Source organism: Onychostruthus taczanowskii, unplaced genomic scaffold (assembly GCF_017590055.1).
Source record: "Onychostruthus taczanowskii isolate IOZ18803 unplaced genomic scaffold, ASM1759005v1 scaffold95, whole genome shotgun sequence".
NCBI classification, from domain to species: Eukaryota; Metazoa; Chordata; class Aves; order Passeriformes; family Passeridae; genus Onychostruthus; species Onychostruthus taczanowskii.
In genome coordinates, this window is record NW_024507546.1 from 1,474,534 (window position 1) to 1,493,165 (window position 18,632).

Here is an 18,632-nt window from a genome sequence, read left to right on the forward strand (position 1 = left end):
ACAACTAACTCTTGAAACAGTTTCTCCCAGGACCTTCTCTTGCATACACCTTTTTTTTTTTTTTTTTGGTGTACAAGTCTACAGATATTTCTCCTTTCTAATCTCAGGAACAATATATTTGCACACAAAATTAAAATATCAGTATATCAATTATATGGCTTTTAGAGTTTCATTCTTATTGTTTTGTTCTGAGATCTCCACTAAGATGGAGCTTTTTCAAAGCATACAAACATCCTACCCTTGAAATCATACCTTCCTGACTATTTTATGTTCAGAGTCAGGAAAAGAAATTAACAAGGAAATAAAACCAGATGTTAAAGTAATGTCCCCAAAAACTGTGAAATGCTTAGAAAAATACATAGCCCCAAAATATACCTTATTTGGTTCTAAGTGAATTTAGCAGTAATAAAAAAAAAAAAAAACAAAACCAAAAAACAAAAACCAAAAAAACCCCTGTATTTGCAATGCTTTAAGAATAAACCACACATGCATTTGCTTTGATGTTTTTTGTAGCCCCTTCATTCATTGTCTGGGAAAATGCAGTTTAAATTTTTTTCAAGTTCATGAAAAAATGTTCAAGGTATGCAAAGGACTTTTGGATAATTGTGTAAATATGTCTTCATAGAAAACTCTAAGCCAGAAGTGTTTGTGTGGCCATCTTGAAATCCCTTCAACCTTCTCAACTCTGTCTTATGCAAGTGTAAATGATGAAAAAAGCAGGCAAGAAAAGCAATTCCAAAGCCAAACCCAGAATTTAGATGGCCTTGTGCAACAAACTAGCAAACAATCATTAAATGGAGGAGTCTTTGAACAGCCTAAGAAATTCACAGGTATTTGTTGAGTGGGATCAGTGTTTTTAGAAACAAACCTGAATAGATTACAAAGGGAAGAATCTCTGCCCAGATCTCAGAAGGAATCTCATCTCAGCATCCTGGAGTTCTGTGGATGCCTGTCTGGCTGGTCACACTGGAAATACTTACAATACTTTTAGGACACGCACTCTTCCATCGGGGACAGTTGACACCAAGATATCCTTTTTTTTTTTTTTTTTTTTTTCCTGAAAAACTTGATAGTAACCCTTAAATACCCTTTTCATGTTCACATTTATGCCACAGGGTCTCCATACAAAGCTCTTTACGTGTCCATGTACAGGGAAAAGGCTAAAGAGACCTGTGCCAGGAACTGGACTTCTGGCCATCCATCCTGTTTCATCATTTTCCTACCCCCTGGTAGGCCAGCCTGGAAACATGAGAGATGAACACTGGCTCATGCCACAAGCTTGGAAATGAAACAATTGAAGGCTGGGTATAGTGGAAAGTAAGGGACATGGGAAACATCATCTCCTGGGGCATCCAAGCAGAACCCTGGATGTGCTGTCACTGACACAGGGCCTTCATCCTTCTGATCGGGAAAAAGCGCAAAGCACATACTGGTGGTGCCTTTACTGTCTGAGTAGAGCAGGAAAGAGGCCAAGGGCTCATAGCCAGCCCTCGAGTTTCACAATACACAATGCCACATCTGCAGCACCTCATCCAGCCCCCGGCCCGAGACAAAAACTCTGAAGGACAAACAGCATCCAAAGAAGTGTCTCAGGTCACAGCTCTTCTCAGAAGTCCACTCCTCACAGAAGTTGTGCAGGGGCTGAGCAGAACCTCAGCCCAACTGAAACACACCCTGTCCCTCCAAGTCTGGCATCTAAGTTATGACTAAGAGCACAAATCAAAGCTTTTAAATTATGGATCTGAAGGGTGGTGGCTGCTGTTCTTGTGTAAGGGATACAGAATCAGTCCCCAGCACAAAACCTTCCATGGTTCACTTGTTCTACAAGATTTGCACGCTCAGCAGTGTGAGTAACCCAAGTATCTTTTACCTCAAAGCCTCACCTAAAACAAGGTATTTATTTACAATTATGTTGCCTTTTTTTTCTCTCTCTTCTTTATCAAAAATATCTGACATAGGATCACATGTTACTGGAAGTAAACAGTGGAAAAATTATTTCTGTGCTAAGCAGCTTTCCAAATCCCAGGAAGAAAATTTTCAATATACAGACAGGCCTGGCTGAAAAACTGAGGAAAAGGTGTAGTTTATAACTCTTCTGCAATAAGTGTATGCAACAAGCCTACACACAACCACCAATGGTATTTTCAAAACCATCCTCATTATAGAGATTATAGAAAAATGCAGGTGTCTCTTTAGCAATTTTTTTTCATTTTTCTGCCTCACACATTGCCTTTTTGATGGCTTTTCCTGCTTTAGGGGAAATCCTTCCAAATCTCTCAGATTAATCCTTATAATAGTCAGTAGCTGCAGACTTTGGATCTAATCTTTTTCTCCTTGTGCCATTGTTTTTAAACAGAAGATGGATGATGAAACCTTTTATTATTACTTTTCCTTGAGGAAAAATGTTTTTAATCAATTGCCACATGAAGTTTGGACTCCTAGAGGGGTTAGGCTAGAGAAGGGAAGACCAAATAAAATAGGAATCTGAAAATCATTGCTGATTTCAGTTTCTTCTCAAGGAAACACAAAGTGGTATAAATTTCAGACATTCATGTGCATAATTTTGCTCTTGGAGCCAATTTAATAAAATTTCTTTCATTAGAAATATTTATTGCTACTTTAAATATTGATTTCTTGGCACGTCTATCACTGCACACGTTGCAAACTTGCTGCCATGTGGAAGAGGAAATTGCTTTACATACTACCAACTTTGGGAATGCACACTGTATGGTATATTGGCCTGGGTCAAAAGTCTTTGCACAGTTTTGGAAGCAGGAAATGGTAAGGACAAATTTGACACATGTTGACAGTGACAATTTATGTTGCAGGATTACTTGAGCAAATTTTTCTGATCACTCAAGCGTTTTAAGAGTGTCTCCACTAAGAAATGCAGGAATATGTCAGTTAATAATATCAAAACAAACAGTCATCAGAAGTGTCACTGGTGCAAGTCAATATTTTTGCAGATATGCTATTGACAGCCAAGCCTGCACAACAAAAAAGCTCAGCAGAGTCTGATGGTGAAATCAGATTCAAAGACTTTCACCCTAAAAAATTAATCTTTTTACCCATAGAATCACTTGGGCTGGAAGGGACACTTAAATGTCATCTAGCCCAAACCCATGCAATGAGCAGGGACTTTCATCTAGATCCTGTTGCTCAGAGCTTCATCCAACTTGACCTGGAATGTTTCCAGGGATGGGGCATGCACCACCTCTCTGGGAAACCTATGCCAGTGTTTCACCATCCTCATTGTAAAAAAATTTCTTCTTACAGGTAGTCTAATTTGTTGGCATGGACTTGAATGACTAATATTTTGCAGAAACAAAGTTTCTGAAAAAAACCAACTTGTTTTCAGTAAACAAAGACAGAGTCACCTTTCCCAAATGGGAAAATAGAGGAGGTTAAAAAATAACTAGTAAATCTTGCTATTTCTATGAACATTTCATGATTTAAATGAGGGCAGGGGTAGGAGCGTGAGAAGGTGGAAGTCTCTCTAAGGCTGCGGGATTGTTAGAATAAGAAACAAGAACAAAAATGAAAGCAAATTGGAAATGGACATCCCAAAATTTCAGTGGGGTAGGAATCATCAAAAAATCCTTTACCTGTGGATCATCATGCTACAAAACACAATCTGAGACTGCTCCAAGCACTGTCCCTCCCAGAAGTGCTGCCTTAATGGGATTAATTTGCTTCATAACAAAGTGCAAAGAGAATGTGTGGTTTGCCATGTGGGCAGTGGGCCAAACTCCAGGTTTTTACAGAAATCAGTAAAAGAGATTGGATATATGGATAAAAAAGGCAAGGACTGCCTGTGACTAGGGTACAACCTAATGAATGATAGACTTGGAGGCAAGAGTCCTAGCTAAGACCCTTAGTGGATCCTTAAGTGGATCCTTAAAAGTGGGAGCAGGACAAACCCGAATGTAGTGACTACTCACACTTGGATACATAATCTGCTTGCTTCTGCATGAAACCCCATCACCATCTGTATGGGGAAACCCCAAAGGCTGCAACAAGCCCCATCTGCAATTCCTCCTTTAGCTGCTTCATTCCAGATTGCCACTGATGCCTGAGGGAGGTTGCCTGAGTAAATCAGTTTGAAAACTAAGAAAGAAGTTGTGAAACAGCAGCCAGATTTCTCTCTTTTCCTTAATATCATACCTTTTCTTGCATTCCAGTAGCCCTGCCTTTTTAAGCAATTCAGGAGGAAAAACAAGTCTTCCTCTGGCCCTCTGCATTGCTTGCCTTCCCACTGTCCCCAGCTCAAAATTAGAGAAACAAATAAACTGCTCAGCTGCCTCTTGCAGCGTGATGCCCTTGACAACAATCCCAGCTGACAGGTTCAGTGCTGAGCTGCACCAAGTGCTTCCTGCCAGTGTGGGTGGTCTGAGCAGTGGATCTGACAGCTGAGAGAAAGGACATGGACCCAGGGCAGCAACCGGGGCTGAGGAGGTGCAGCTTGGCTTTCATCTGCTGCACATTTGTCTGCAAATCCCACAGGCAGGGCACAGCTTGGCAGACTGTGAGGCTTCTCCACTTGGGAAGCTCATCCTCCTGTTGTAAACAAATGTTTAGATCAATAATTCACCTCTTCATTTTCCTGAGTCACCCCTGAGTGGCTGCAGACTGAGGAGCTCACCACGGTTTATGAACCTGGCACAAGGGACTGATCTAAATGACAGGCTTTGTGTCCAGTGATTTATAACATCAGTAGCTTAAACCTTGATACTACAAACCAGAGGCATGGAATAGAATCATAGAATATCCTAAGTTGGAAGGGAACCATTGAAAGGAACCATCAAATATCCCAAGTTGGAAGGGAACCGTCAAAGTCCAGCTCCTGGCCCTGCACAGGACAGCCCAAAAATCTCACCGTATTCCTGACAACATTGTCCAGGCCAACATTGTCCAGGCTCTGGCAAGCTTGGGGCTGGGACCACTTCCCTTGAACAGGAACCCCCAAACCTCAACAGACTGTGGTGGTACTTTTGCATTTCTTTCTTTAAAAAAAAAAAAAAAACAAAACAAAAAACCACACACACATTAACCTACTTATTTCAGTGGCCGTGATTTGTCTCATCTTGGCAATTTCTAGAACTTTCTCCTAAAATTAAAATAACCCAAACCGTTCCCTAAGGAACAGCATAACAAATGGCTAAACATGGGAGCTCCAAGAGGTACTCTGAAGTCAAAACACAGGTAAGGAAAACTCCACTTTCTTCACTGAAGGACAGACTACTGACTTGCTTCCTTTCTGAGTAGGTGGCCTTAAATGAACACTTAAAACAAATCTGACATTTTGGAAATTATGTTCAAACTCTTAGCATTGGAGCATCACTTTTCACACAGTAGAATCAAGGCCATTGACAGCAAACCCCAAGCAATGCTGACAAACATCACACCAGTCTATATTTGTTACTGGTAACTAAAGTCCTTAGACCCAGCTAACTAAGAAATTTGGGTTGTTAAAAACTGATATTTCTGAGTTGTTCTTGAGCCTAAAAATACAAAAAAAAATTTTTACAGGAAAAAATGTCTATTTTTTTTCACCATTGTTAAACTTCAAAAATTGCTAAGAGGCTTGCTTAAAGTTCACAGGAAGAAAAATCATTTCAGGCTGACATAACTCATGGAAAAAAAAATTGTCCTAAAGGATAATTTTTCAACAAAGTATCATTAAGTGCAGAAAGGGATAAGGTAACAGAAGTGACAACACAGACAAGATCCTAAGCTGAGTTGGAACAATTGAGAGGGAGATAATGGGAGGTGAGGGATTCTTGATAGCACTACAGAAGGCAAGGATGGAATCCTAAACATATTAGTAAGACATCCCCAAATCTGTCATCATGCAAAATACCTCGTATACACTTAGACATTTACAGATTTACATAAATCCACCATTCCATAAATTTTAATGTATTAGTTGTTAATTCAATTATAAATTACATCTACAAACCAAGGTTGTTTCTGTATAGAGAGATAAACCATCTATGGTATTTAAATTTTTTGCCATAAAATATGTTCCCCTTTAGATGTTTTGAAAATAGTGACTTGTGTTAAAACAGGAATTGCCACATTCAGTATTTAACAGATGTCTGGTTTTAGACACCATGCCCATTGTGCTTCTCCCTGAATTCTTGTGTGACCTAAAGCTTGGGTTTGCCTGGATTATTTCTCTCCTTTCTACTCCCCTACCCACAGCATTCCTGCTTTCTCCTTCCCTGCCTCTGCAGGGTCTACTCATGGGGCAGGTACAGGGCTGTGCTCCCCAGTAGAAGAAAAACATGGACACACTGCAGTGAATCCACTGGAGAGCCATTAAGACGGTTAAGGGATGAGAGGACCTGATGAACAAGGAGAAGCTGAGAGCACTGGGATTGCTGTACCACAGGAAAAAAGGTTCAGGGGATATTACCCATGTGGCAGGCTGGAGAACACAGAGCTAAAACCTTCTCAAGGGCACACAGTGAAAGGACAAGAGGCGCAGGGCACCAATGGAAATGTAAGGAGTGCAACTTAAACCTTAAAAAATCCTTGGTGTGAGGGTGATCAAATACAGGAAAAGTTGTTGAGTCTTCAACCCTGGAAATATTCAAAACCTAACTGGAAAGTCTCTGAGCAACATCCTGTAACTGACCTTGCTTTGAGCAGGAGATTGGACCAGCTGATCTCCAGAGATCTGTCCTAACCATAGCTGCTGATTCTGTGGCCAAATGGTTTCTGTGCACTTTCCTCAGCTGGGAACACTGGAATCTGGCAGCAGAAGTATTAACAGATACTGGAATTCATCGTTATTTCTCTGTTGGCACTATGGTAGTCTCATAGCCCTGCTGGCTCACATGGAATTTCTGCAAACTATGAGTGCTGGGGTATTTTTCCTCCTCTCTCATGACCACTTCTGACATTCAGTCCTATGTAAAGCCATGGTTATTGCAGAAAGGGAAAGGAAATTCTGAAAACTTACTCATTTCCATGTATTCTGGAGTCAGCCCAGTGAAAGGTTCCAAGATGTAGTCAAGATCCCATTGCTGAGGGTCCTTGTATTGGTTGGTGTCCATTTCCTTTACCTCAGTTCTTCCACCCTTCAGCTTCCTAAAGAGCTTCTTGAGCTTCCTGAGGACCAAAAGTTCAGATCAAACCAAGTCAGTTTTTTTTTTTCCCCCTAAAAGATTTGCCCCAAGTCTTTGCACAGCAAAACAAAATTTATCCTGTTTTACTTTGGTGCATCACAGGGGGAGTTTACACCCCTGGGAAAGTTCAGATGTTGTTTATTGACAGGTACAAGCTACTGGAGTTGAATCCAGTACTTTATAATATTTTTTCTCTCTAGATGCGTATTCCAAGGGGATCTTCCTAAAGATCCTGGAACCTAAATAATATTAGTAATTAGTACTCTCAAGAACAACATAGTGAGTACCTCTCTTTTAACAAAAAACAAAATGTAATGGTTTCATTCCACATTTTCACTACAGGCACACATTCATCTCAATATAAAAATTGGGAATTTCCAGTATAATAGAATTTTAACGTAAAAAATTACCAGATGTTCATGGGTTGCCCAGAAAAGCTGCAGCTGCCCCATCCCTGGAAGTGTTCAGTGCCAGGTTGGATGGGGCTGGGAGCAACCTGGGATAGGGGAAGGTGTCCCTGCCCATGGTGGGGAGTTGGAACTGGATGAGCTTCAAGATCCCTTCCAACCCAGGCCATTCTGTGATTATGGGATATTTCCAACCAAAGAGAGTGCAAGAATGTACTGACAGTCGAAAAAGCAATATCAAACACTGTCCCACTGAAATGGGGATACAAATTTAATGACAATGATAAATAAATTAGAGTAAAATTAATGATTTCTAAATTAAGAGTAAAGTTTTCCCAATGTCCCCCCACCCCCAATGATGTTTTAAATACACATGCATCAGCAACTTCATGCTGTTTTACACACTGAGAAATTCCCATGGAAAACCACAGTAGCATGAGGTATTTCTTCATAATCAAGACAGCAAAATATAGTCGAATTAGCATAAAATAGCCAGATTCATACTTATTGCATATCTTTCTTTTGCAGATGATATTTATCTTCCACAGAAACCTACAGCACTATTTTACAGTTCTTCACATATGTGCCATGAGTGGAAATCCAGACTAATTCCAATGATGTTTTGCCAGTTGTGTAAGCAGGGCTCTCCCACAGCTTGTGATAAACCCTTTGAACTGTAGGTGTGTGGCCTGGATACAGGAATATTTGGGAGAAGGGGTTTTCCTTCAGACCTCCAAGGAAGCAGAACCACTTTCCTGGACCCTGGCTTCAGTAGCAGGGCAAGGCTGAGGAACAAAAGCTGGCAAACACAATAAAGGCTTTGCTGTGTGGGTTTATTGCTTCATTCCCAAATTTACACTGAGCCACGGGATCACTGTGTTCCCACGGTGACTGAGGCACTTCTGCACCTACCATTGTCTACAGGACCCATTCCATTTCATCACCGGTATGGAGGAATTTGGGATTGGAAGACACTCTTTAAACAGGTCTAGATTGCATGAAGCCCTCTCAGATCCTGGATCATAAAGTTTCAAAAATCAACAGGACAACTCCTGCTTTTCTATGAGGTGGAAGGAAGATGTAGCTCCGCAGTCTGATGGTAACACCATCAGTGCTTTGGCATTACTGGTAACCAGGACACTCAGATTGCACAGTTTCAATGAAAGGGTGGGGGTAAATTTAAACTGCTTCACGAGACAGAATTAGATGAATCCTTAAAAAGATCTTTTACCTCCAACATCATGCAAACTCAGCCATTTCAAGACACTAGATTCCCCTTCTCCCCTCTGTCTTTATGGAACCCAAGGGAACTTGTCTGTGACAGAGATGATGTAGCATTCAGAGGGTAGGAGGCTGGGGCAGGATTTAAAACAATCAAAGAATTCCCAGGTGCTCTTCCAACATATCCCAATTAATTTCCTAATGTGAGGCACTCTCAGAGGATGGTGAACAACAGGTTCAAGACAATGCTGATTTCTGTTCCAATGAAATGATACAAGTTATAAATGTCTCTCACACTTCTGTGGGCAGATGAGAGTGAAGATGATCTTGTTGTCACGGCACAGCAGCAGCTGAGATAAAATTTGGGTGTGTTTAGATGTGAAATCTGTGCACATGTGACCTAATCCTTCAGCTACAGCACCACAGAATCGAGTTCTGGAGTTTAATGCATACACACACCTCCCACGAGAATCCAGCAACAAAACAATTGCTGTTGTTTTTAATGATTATTTGGGAATACACCAAAACCAGGGGTCAGTTGCTCAGAATAATTTTTGATTTTTCATCTGGTTATTTCTAAGCCAGGCATGATGAACAGCACCTTTAACCATTTGGAGTTCAGCTTTGAAGAGTGTCTGTATGCTTCTTTTTATGTATTTTTTTTTAAAGATCAACTGACTGAAAGCAAGCCAAACCAATTATTTCAAATTTTCCACAAAAACCAAAAAGTACCTTTGTTTCGTATCCAAGCATGTGAAGTTTGAGACCAAGCAGAAATGTGTCAGAAAGTTAAAGGAACAGAGAAGAGGGATTTGCAGGGTGTTATTCTCCAGCTACACAGCAATAGGGCAATGAAAATGAGTTTTGCAGAACCCTTTATCTGTACTTATGATTGTGATGCTAAAACTGAGTATGCTTTTTAAATGCCTCTGATTGAAGCCTGCTCCTTAATTACCCAGACCAATGTTTTTTTTAAGAAAATTGACAGAAAAATAGTTCTTTTAGCTTCTGATTTGGTCCTGCCAGGCAGCCCCCCACAGTGAGGAAGAGGTAAGTTTGCCCATTCAGGACAAGTGTCCCAGAAACTTTGTGCTGAAGAGGCTCATGTAGCAAAGTTTCATGATTCCACACAGATCTGGGCAAAGAGGGAAAACTGTAGAGTTGTAGAATAGCCATTATTTCTGGTCGTTTTGCCAGGGTCATTTTGCCAGTGAAAAAGCAAGGTGCATCCTTAAGGAAACTGAACAGCATGTGAGAAGAATTAATGCAGGATCAGAAGGAAAGAAAATTACCAGTTTTTTTGTCAGGCTGTGTCTAGAGCAGCTAAAAATGACATTGCAGCTTCTCACCAAATTATTGTATTAGGTAAGAGATGGGAACATGGTTGAATTATGCTGATTGTAATTCCCAGTATAACCAATAAGCACTGTATTATGCATGATAACAAGCATCTGAAGTGAGCATAAAATCACTACCTGTCAATAACACTCAAGATTTTGAGGAAAAAAATATGATGAAAAGAGAAAAATTAAGCTCCAAGTGATCCTGGCTGGGCTGTAAGCACATGTTGATTAGATGAAGGCTCCTTTTCAAAAATCAGAGAGATTATTGAATAGTTTCTCTATTGATACAGTAAGAAGGAGCAGCTGGATTTGGGGGATCTAGGGGAAAGAATGATGATGACTTGGGAAAAATGAGAAATTTGTGGGGTAAGTGAGAGTGGAATAGACAGAGGCTGAAGAGGTGGGACATCTGGAGGGCAGGTTGAAAGAGAACAGATGCAGGAAAATTACTTTTTTGGCAGAAGTGTTTGTGTCTTCAGTGGCTGTATAATTGGGATTGTTCAGCCTAGAATAAAGAAGGCTCCAAGGGGACTTAACTGAGCTATCCAATGCCTGAAGGGAACCTATGGGAAAGATGGAGAGAGATTATTGACAAGGGGATAAAGTGCAGGAAAAGGGGAAATAGCTTCACACTCGCAGAGAGCAGGTTTAGATGGGATATTGGGAAGAAATTGTTCCCTGTGAGGGTGCTGAGGCCCTGGCAAAGATTGCCCAGAAAAGCTGTGGCTGCCCCGTCCTGGAAGTGTCCAAGGCCAGGCTGGATGGGGTTGTGAGCAACCTGGGCTAGTGGAAGTTGTCCCTGCCCATGGCAGGAGCTTGGAACTGGGAGGCCTTTAAGGTTCCTTCCAGACCAAACCATTCTGTGATTCCATGATTCTGTGAATACTTGCTAGAACAGAGATGCATGTGGAGGTTTTACATGAAAAGACAGAAAGCCTCTAGAATCCAGCTGCCAGGAACAAAGGATTATTTATAACAGGTGGGTTTTTAAAGGCTGTCCTTCCAGTTGATGCATTTTGATCTGTAGGATAATGGAAAAAGGTTCAGAGAGAAAGTTAAACAGAAAAGATTCTTAGGTTGAGTAGCTGGAGCACTTGTATCTGGACAAAAGGAAGAGCAGTGACCCAGGCTCTTGTACCTTGCCTGTAATTTTCTTTCCTGCTTTTGGGACGGAACACTGAAGATCCAGGCCTTTCTTCAGTCATATTCCTACAGTGTGTTCACATAAAGAAACACCTTCTCACATTCACAGGCACAAGAAGGAAGCAGGGGATGAACAAAAGTATCTAAATTTCTTGTTCTCCCAAAAAATTTTGGTACAGCCATGCTTCCTTGGCACACTTAGATATCCTGGATTCTACAAGAATTTCAGTTGTGTTTGGGGTTTATTGGTTTCTCAATCAGAGGAAAACAACCAAAAAAAAAAAAAAAAAAACCAGGAAAAGTTAAAAAAAAAGGAAAAAAACCCACCCAAACCTTTAATTAAGAATAATTTACTAAAGGTGAAAAACAACATAAGAGATAATAGCTTATGAGGGGGTGTATTTAAATGGATTTTATTAACTCTTGGTATTCTCATCCAGCATATTCAAGTATATTTTGAAGAAATTGATGGAAATTGATGCTGAATAGAAGGGCCACAACCATGACCTCACTAAATTCAATAGTTTTGCTGTTCGCTTCAATAGGGCCAGGATTTTACCCTAAGGGTTTAGCACCAAGGTCAAAGACAGAAAGTAATAAAGTAACCACATGGATGGGTTTTTTCAGTAAGTTCAGAAAAAAACAGAACTGAATAAAAAGGGTCTTAAAAGAACTCTGGGTTAAGGCTTTCAAGCCCTGCAGCCTTTTAGGGTCAATTCCTGTGGCAACAGGAAAAGAATGATGGTATGTGACACATCTGAGTGAACTTTGGCATATTTACATCTGTTAAACTTGTGAATTCCAGCCCCACAGAACACACATTTCAGTTCAAGAGGGCTTAGTTTTCTATAATTCAAATCTTGATGCATTTACCTAGCTGGTTTGCTATAGCTGGATGCAGAAATTTAAAAAAGAAATCATGCAAGGTTTAGGAGAACAGCAATTACATCTATCATAGCTGTGGCAGCAGTTTCTACAGAAACACTGAAGAAAAAGCAAGGATGTGTCCCCAAAAAATGCAGGGCTGCCATCTGAAGTTTCCCTCCTCACGCAGTACTGACCACGGATAAAGCAGAATGAAGACATGGAAAGATGCTTTCCAGTTCTTTCCAATTTGGGCTTCTAGGAACATAAAGGATGACTGTTGCTTGCAAACTTACTCTATCATCTACTTAGCACTATTTTTTGAGGAGAAAGAGAAGAAAATGGGATTTGTGATTTCTACAAATCAACTAAAATGCCTTGGGTTTTCTGGTGAATGAAAATTAAAAGATTTCCTGAAAAAAAACCCCAAAACCTTGAAATCCTAAGATTTCAGCAAGGAAGAAAATGCTTTTCATGAGTGCCATCAGATAACTCAGCAGAGAGGTGCTTCCATTTTACAGATGTGCAGGGGACAGCACCAGATTCTGAGGACCAAATCACCACTTATGATATCCCCTTCTGTCTCTCCCCATGGAAAGGTTGGTGGCAGCACCTGGACTCTGCCCACAGTGAAAATGCAGGGAGCCAATGGAAGAATCTGTGTTATTCACCCCGACTCTCAGTCCCTCCAAAGAGGCACAAGGCAAGGGAGAATGAAAAATGCAGCTGCTGGAACCTTTGAGGAACCAACCCAAACCAGTACAGTGGTGCATTCAGGAACAGGAGGATAACTCTGATTTAATTAAGTGCTCAGTGATTCTTCTGGTGCAAACAGGTCCAGGGAGAAGGGCCAAGCCCTACAGACACACACACGATTTTCTTGGGAATGCAGACAAGCAAAGAAAAGCAGATATGTTTATTCCAAGATGACAAGATAGCATTGTGACTGAAATGAGGTATTTATCTAGGAAGGGGAGGATGAAAGGATGATTGTTTTTAAACAGTTCTAAAAATTGAGGCCACCACAGTTTGTTAAATGAAGGATGGGGGAGCAGATATGAGGGAGAAAAATGAGATTAAATTATCACATTCTTGCACCAAAGAGAGGAAAATGAAAAATAATTGGACATGACTTTCTGTTTGGACTAGATCAGCCCATGCTTTCATGAGTCAAAAATAATAAATACAGTATTTGCAACACCATAAAATTCCCATTAAAAAAGTCCAGTAGCAGTAACTTTTTGGAAGACGGGAAACAAATTACAGCAGGTTTACACTGAGAAAGCTTTAAGCCTTCAACATGTCAGATATTTTGGGAATGATTTACCACCCTTTTCTGAAAGTAAAATGTAAACTCAATGAGATGCAGACAGAAAACAGGCCTTCTTATTGAACTTTGACACAAGAATAATGAAATCATCCATAATCTACGTCTGATTTGTTTGGGAATATCTTTCTCTCTCTCTATTTAAATTCCTTGCAAGAAAAAAGAAAATCTTGCTGAGAAAAGGGAGGAAAAGGGCTCATTTGAAATATTTCATATCTTTTAAGAATAACTCCTCTTGATTTCTAGTTTCTATCATCACAGCCTTATGGATGTGACCCAAAAGCTGCTGACACCGGAGTTGGAAGATTCCGCCTCATTTCAGTGGAGGTGACATGTCTAAACCAGACTCTTAATCTCCAACATTTTACAGGCCACTGCCACCACAAAGCACACCTCCCAAGAGGCAGGAGCAGGACTTTTCTCAGTGGATTCCCAGTACTTGAATATCCCCTTGGCACTGGTGAGAGACAGGGAGATTTTTCCTGCTGTATTTGGAGCAGGGAGCTGAGCGCTGACACAGTCCATGGCAGAAAGGCACTGAGCTGTCAGTGTCTCTGCTTGCTCCTGCATCATCCCAGAATGACATAAAGGCACCTTGGAAACATGTGGATTTCATCCCCAAACCCATAAAATTGTCATATATCAAGTAATAGATTTTAACATCTTTTATGGGCTATTGCTTTCCCCCACACTATCTCCCCTCCACTTTGTGCTAATTTGTATTCACTGCTGTTGTCCTGAAAGCTTCTCTGAAACTTCCCAGGAGATCTATCATACCTTGCCTGTTTTCCCTGGTTTCTAAAATTAATTTAAATCAAGTATTTCATGTATTCCATCATTTTCTTTAGGCCATTTAGTGAAGATATAGCCAATTATTCAACATAAAATACAACCAGATCATTTCACCACAACCGATAATGTGATTTATCATCACATTCAATTAGAACCCACTGAAGGCAGTGGCAAAAGTCCCATTTAGCTGAATAAGGATCAAGGCTTTGATTTACTGTGCCATAGGAATAACACATAATGGAAAAGGCCAGGATACATACGGGATTCCAATTTCAAAGAGATTGTTTTGAATCAGTTGCTTTCCAAGCATGATAATGCTCAGCTGAATGCAGAGTTCCATCAGACACCCTCCTGGAGCACACTGCAATTAAACAAAACCAGAGAGTGTGAAGGGATTAAGAGAATTAATTTTAAAATACCTACTTGGGAGAGGTCCCAGTGTCTCCATGTGCCCATTGTCCCTACCACCACTTTTTGTGGGATCACGCAGCTCACAGATTACTTCAAATCTGTGTTTGACAAGGTATTTCATCTACACTCATAAAACTGCATTATGGAAAATATGCAGAGCTCTGAAACAACTCACAGTGCCCTGGGGTTCCTATATTTCCTTTAAAAATATTTACTATATAATCAATGTAATAAACATAATGCAGGATCACCAATACTCTTCCAACCTGATGTCTCCCGGGGGAGAAAGAAAACCTTCAATCTTGCAAAGACTTTTATGTCAGCTTTATTGTCAGACCTTGAGTACATCTCTCAGCTTTCAAGGGAATACCCACAGCAATCCCCTTCATGAGGGGATTAAAAAAAAAAAAAGTTTATAAGTTCAGCACAAAATGGCTCCATGTTTTTAAGCTATTAAAATTTGCAAGCTTCCGGTAATCTGCAGAATGGGAAGACAGATTCATGCTTCCCAAGGACTTCAACCAAATCATGGAATGTTTGTGCCTTAGTGCCCAGTTGTAAAGCACAGAAATGGTGAAGCTTCACCTAAGAAAGACTATGAAATAGTCAAAACCACAGAAAGAAAGAATACAAAGTTGCCTTAGATGGAAACCCTGGATTTTGCGTATTCAAGTTGAAGATTTGACCTCTTGTTTTAACAAGTGTTTTCTATTTTTTCCCTGTTGTCTGTAGTCCACTGAACACTGTATACATATTTCTTTGTGTAAAGGATTTCATTTGTAATTTGAATTTCATATGTACTTACCTCTTCCATCCTATAACCTTTGAACACATATACATAATGACCAGGACGGCCAACAAACCTGAAAGCAATAATAATATATAAACTAGAATAAAATCAGAAAAATACACTAATATTGACACCATGATTTAATATAAAAACACAAAAATAAGTTAACTTTGCAATCAAGATTGTTCATTTGATTGTTCAATTGCATTAGTCAAAATAATTTCAGAAGTTGCTTTTTAAACATTAATTTTCAAGGCCTCAGCATGTATTCAGCTTTGATTATTTCAAAGAAATAGGCCTCTACAAATGGTTTTCTACTACCTCTGGATAAAATAATTTTAATAAAATATTTTTCAGAAATAAAACAATATAATTAAAATCCCCTCACTTGATTAGAGATGGCAAACAAACCTGGGGACACATATCCTAGTTCACATTCTCTTATATGTGAATAATGGCTTGAATGGAATTATTTATACATCTGTACGCAACTAAGACTCTTCTGGCTACACCAGGAGAAACAATGATATTGACTTTATTCGAGCCATACAACAGAAAAATATGGTTAAAAAAAGAGAGAATTTTGTGACTCTTTTTTCATTGGTGTCTTACAATATTTGCAACTGCTGGCAAAATGCATCATTAATCCTCAAATGAAAGGTGCTGGATAAGATTAGTGAAGAGCAGAGATTAAAAAACTTTACAGCCTCAAAAGGAAGAGCAAAATTGTAGGACACAGAATCCAGAGGATGTTTTAAATGTTTTTGGTTTTTTTTGTTTTTTTTGCCAAAGTTTTAGCAAAGTATCATTTTAAGCTTCTCATTCAAAAGCATGTGGATGACTGGGTCCCAAAAGAAAAGGATTCTGAGCCCATAGGAAGTCACACGTATTTAGCAGGACAGCTGAATTAGCTTTTTGGTCAATCACTTCATTTGCCAGTTGACTGTAGCGATTTCTTAATTTGATATGCGAGAATAATGTAAAATAATGTGAAAGTAATAGAAAAAAGACCTCCATAATTTTAAATTAAATAGGAAGAGCTTTCTTTGCTAAATGATGCTTCAAGGAAAATTTGCTACACTGTGGAAAGATAAAGCCTGTAAGCACCACCATTTGTTATAAAATCTACACTTTTTTTAAAAACCAAAATTAATTATTAACTTTAGATAACCCTTCAAAGATATTTTTTCAGAGCTGGCAAAGATGACCAGTCCCATGCCTTTGTGCCCATTTTTATACACAGATCCACTAGCATAGACACATATACAAAAATGCATATAGAGAAATATATATATGGAAAGGATATTTATCCTACCTTCCTTTGAAAAAGGCAACATAAAAAATTGATGCATAAGAATTCACAAACTTCAGTAGGAATGCCTTCAAAATCAGTCTTTCCTCAAAAGTTTTCTCTGTTTTTGGTATTTCTGGGAAAAAAAACCCAAAAAACAGAACAGAGAACTGAATCATTAAGTAACATAAAAATACCTGAATCCCCAAACACGTACAATAAAACCCCAACTTCAAATTTTGGGCTTATATTAATTTTTTTTTTGTACCTCTAATTTGTACCAAAGCCACTAGGTCTGCCACCAAGTCCTGATTTCCAGAGATACTCAATTCCAAAAAGCAAAAGTAGTGTAAATTACTCTGTTGTATATATGGACATTAACATACGCAAGTATATCTGCTACACGATTACACAACTAAAATAACAAAACATTTGTATTCTCAATTGAGGAATGCTGAAAGCAAAGTACAAAGACTTTCAACCAGAAAAAAAAACACCTTAAAAGCATCCTTAACTTGTAGTCCACAAGCCTTCTTTCCTGTGGTGAGATTGTTGATATGCTTTGTTTTTGTTTTTTTTTTTTTTTTTTTTGATATGAGATTGTTTGATGCTAAACACAAGACTAAATACATTTTTGAATAAGGTATTAAGTGAATTAAGTACAAAATAAAGGCATATTTTTTGTTAACAATTCACGATATATGTTCTGTATTTCAAGATTTCTTGGTTTAAATATTTTCAGTATTCATTACTCTATTCCCAGATTTATTTTCAATTTCTGTGGAAATTTTCTGGCAGCAGAAAGCACAGGTATAAGACAGAGGCTTTTCAAATTGATGGCAGGATCCTTTTTTAAAGATTTCAGATGGGTGAAACCCTTGCATTTCTCTGCTTATCCTGAGCTGTATCTAATGTTAGAGAAGATAATTTTATGATTAAATTTATCATTCTTGGCTGAACTTCTGTGGCACAAAGAAAGTGTGGAATAATAAGGAGATCCAGAGCTCTGGCTTGACTTTACTAAAAATTCTACTGTACTTGTACGGTTTTGTTTCAGGTACAGTTTGAATGTTCTGTTTGCTTCGCTGTTTTGGGGTGTTTTTTCTTAAAAAAGCTGCATGATTATTTTAGCAGTAAAGGAATAGAAAAGCCTAATGAGCCCTCACTGCCTGACTTTCTTTGCAATAATTTCAACCACATTTTCATAAAAGATCAGTGCACAACCTGATGAGCCCTAAGGTATAACCCACCTATAAGTATAAAAAAGCCTAATTACACTTTCAAACAATTTGTAGGTGATCCCATACACTGAATAGATCTGCAAGAAAAAAGCTCAGGGCAGCAGGAATACCAAATAACAGCAGTGCAACTTCTCATTTGAGGGAGAAAAATCCTAAACCCTGCCTTACAGAGAATCCCCCCCAAGGATGAGCTCAGCCTCTGGATGAACATTTGCACACCATATATGGTCCCAGAGGCTCTCTCAGACATCCTATACCATAGCCATAGAGGCATGTGTAGAATTTGTCCTCCAGCTTGTTGGGTATGCTGCATTGGAAACGCATTCAGCCAGAATAGGTGCGTTAGTAACAGAGAAAACTCCCTTATCCCAAAAAAATGAAACACTCAGTGGTGGGTTGTTACACCAAAATTAGGCAGCTGGAACTTTGCAGGTGGGGGATGAGTTGAGCTAAGGGTGGAATGGGCCTTAGCTCCCTGAAGGAGCTGCTGCATTTGCAAGGGACAAACATGAGCAGTTTTGATTTTGTCCCCATTTCACTGGTTCTTCCTCGGCCTCAAGAAAGCATTGAGGGTGAGGAGGCCCAGGCACAGGTTGCCCAGATCAGCTGTGGCTGCCCCATCCCTGGAAGTGTCCAAGGGCAGGATGGGGCTGGGAGCAACCTGGGATA

General features: G+C 39.5%; 1 protein-coding gene across 1 annotated transcript in view; it reads right to left on the bottom strand.

Moving 5' to 3' along the window:
- Positions 1–18,632, bottom strand: part of ANO2 (anoctamin 2) — a 156,969-nt gene that overhangs the window by 11,244 nt on the left and 127,093 nt on the right. The window contains exons 17-20 of the mRNA XM_041426850.1: positions 16,747–16,858; positions 15,447–15,504; positions 14,491–14,591; positions 6,968–7,116 (exon numbers count right to left, since the gene is read on the bottom strand). Of these exons, the coding sequence (XP_041282784.1) occupies positions 6,968–7,116; positions 14,491–14,591; positions 15,447–15,504; positions 16,747–16,858 (420 nt within the window). The remainder of the gene's footprint in view (positions 1–6,967; positions 7,117–14,490; positions 14,592–15,446; positions 15,505–16,746; positions 16,859–18,632) is intronic.